We start from the raw sequence: 2,373 nt of genomic DNA on the forward strand, positions 1-2,373 counted from the left end.
TTTATGGATGTTAGACTTCATCAATCATTAACGACTGATACTGTAATCTAGTATATATGTTTATAATGGTTGTAACTGAATTTGTTGTTGCTGGTGGTGATTATATGGGAGTATGAGAGGAGACTCTCAAAAGGTGGAATTGGAAATCTTTTAGTAAGACGACAGAGTCCATTGTGTTGAGTCGCAATGGTTCATATGACGATATGATTGCAACCGTAATTGAGGTCGATGAGTTAACTTGTGAGCCAAATGACTTGGTGATTAGCTATCAAATGAATGTGAGGAGAAAAATACATCCCACATTCATAAAAAATGATAGGAACGTGAGCTTGTACATGTTAGATATTGGTATTGATGGCTCTAGGCCTACATTGAGGATAAACGTTAATGTGAGGCCTCCAATTGAACCAACAAATTCATTTAACGACGACAATGATTCGATTGGAAATGAAAGATTGGATGATCATTCAAAGGAGAGCTTGGGTGATAATTCAAATGAGAGTTTGGGTGATCATTCAATGAATATACATGATGATCCAACTAATGTGGAAAATCAGCCAGTAGATGCGAAAGATCTCGAACCCGAATGTTTTGAAGAAATGCAGGTACAAAAGGAATTGGGATCATAATCTGACTATTCCTTCTCCGATGGAACTAATTTATGTATAAAACAAACTTTTAGTAATAAGAATGAGTTGCAATTGTTATTAGCCGAAGCGGCGGCATAAAAGTCTTTTGATTTTGCTACTGTGAAAAGTAGTACTAAATACTTAAAGGTGAAATGTGTATCTCGCAATTGTGCACGGATGTTGCAGGTGAGGAAATATGAGTGTGTAGATATATTTCATATCTATAAGTACATTGGCGAACATAGTTGTGGCTTTGAACATGCCAACAGTAGCCATAGAAAAGTTTCAATCAAAGTGATTGCTTCACTTTGTGTAAATATGTATTGTGATGGCAAGGGTCCAAATGTTAAAGAGATTCAAAGAGCTATTTTTAATTCTTTTCATTGTAGTCCAAGCTATTGGGAATGTTGGAAGGGTGGTGTGATTGCTAAGGAAATGGTCTGAGGGACAGCGAAGAACATATATTCATTCTTATCGGCTTTTTCTTACATGTTCGAGACACTTTATGTTGGTTCTAGTTATTGTCTCATGGTAAACAAGGATAGTCATAGGTTCATGTATTATTTCTTGACCTTCGGTGCTTGCATTAAGGGATTTGCCCACATGAGAAAGGTAATTGCGGTTGATGACACTCATTTACATGGTAAATACGAGGGCGTGTTGTTGAGCGTTGTTGCACAAGATATGGAGAATCATGTTTATCTGATTGCCTTTTGTGTCGTGGACAAAGAGAATGATGCATCTTGGACATTCTTATTTGAGAAATTTAAGGAGATTGTGGTTGATGAACCAAATTTGTGTTTTATCTCTGATAGACACAAGAGTATCGCCAACGGTATTGTGAACGTTTACAGTCATGCTCACCACGAATATTGCATGAGGCACCTCGATGAAAATCTCCGCGTAAATCATCATTATGGAGATTACCTTTATCTTTACTACAATGCGGCAAAGGCTTATTCTTTGGAGGAGTTTGACAAATATTTTGTAGAATTCAAGAACAAATGCCCTACTGCAGCTGTCGTCCTTGAGCATGATATTGGTTTTGAGAAGTGGAGTAGGGCACATTTTCCTAGCAATAGATATTGTTATGACCACAAATATCGCCGAGTCACTCAATGCTATGTTAATAGACGAAAGAGAGTATTCCGTGGCATTTATATTTAATTCGATTGCTAAGAGGTTAGGAAAATTGTTTAGGGAGAGAAATGCATATATACTCAAATCAATGGGTAATCAAATGGTGTTGGCTGCCAAAGAATCGCAAGAAAAAAATGATCGAGGGCGACTCCTTGTATGTGGAGAATGTAACCGGGGACGACAATCAATTTACAGTGTTCGGTGCGGGTGTTACTGCCTTTGTGGACCTACTGGAAAAATCATGTTCATGTAGGAAATATGACTTGATCAAGATACCTTGTGCTCACGCAATGACCGCTTTGCGATCGAAGCATGGCAATGGGTATGGTATGAGCATCTATGAGTAATCTTCACCTTTGTATAAAGTTGAAGCATACCTTTTTGCATACTTGGATTCTATTAATGTTATCCCTTTCGAGTCGGAATGGTGTGTTCCAGAAGAATTGCTTAGTGTGAAGATTCTTCCACCTCTTGTCGATACCAAGCTTGGAAGAAAAAGAAGAAAATGTGTCAAAGGCATCAGTGAGAATTTCAAGAGCAAGAGAAGGAATAAATGTTCAATTTGTAAGAGAACCGGACACAAGAGAACTACATGTGTGAACAA

At 37.8% G+C, this 2,373-nt stretch overlaps 1 protein-coding gene across 1 annotated transcript; it reads left to right on the forward strand.

Annotated features, from left to right (window-relative positions):
- Positions 1-335: 335 nt before the first annotated feature.
- LOC125868585 (uncharacterized) lies at positions 336-1,796 on the forward strand. The gene is made up of 3 exons (XM_049549215.1): positions 336-605; positions 816-1,067; positions 1,221-1,796. Exons 1-3 carry the CDS (start codon positions 336-338, stop codon positions 1,794-1,796), a joined length of 1,098 nt encoding a protein of 365 aa, XP_049405172.1.
- The last annotated feature ends 577 nt before the right edge of the window (positions 1,797-2,373 follow it).

The sequence above is a fragment of the Solanum stenotomum genome, chromosome 6, assembly GCF_019186545.1.
Source record: "Solanum stenotomum isolate F172 chromosome 6, ASM1918654v1, whole genome shotgun sequence".
Lineage (NCBI taxonomy): Eukaryota > Viridiplantae > Streptophyta > Magnoliopsida > Solanales > Solanaceae > Solanum > Solanum stenotomum.

What these genes read in the sequence shown, in the direction of transcription:
- LOC125868585 (XM_049549215.1), top strand. Translation starts at nt 336, where the DNA reads ATGTTAGATATTGGTATTGATGGCTCTAGGCCTACATTGAGGATAAAC. An exon ending in AATGTTTTGAAGAAATGCAG is followed by an intron (nt 606 to 815) that starts GTACAAAAGGAA and finishes CGGATGTTGCAG; the next exon opens with GTGAGGAAATATGAGTGTGT. An exon ending in GTGTGATTGCTAAGGAAATG is followed by an intron (nt 1,068 to 1,220) that starts GTCTGAGGGACA and finishes GCTTGCATTAAG; the next exon opens with GGATTTGCCCACATGAGAAA.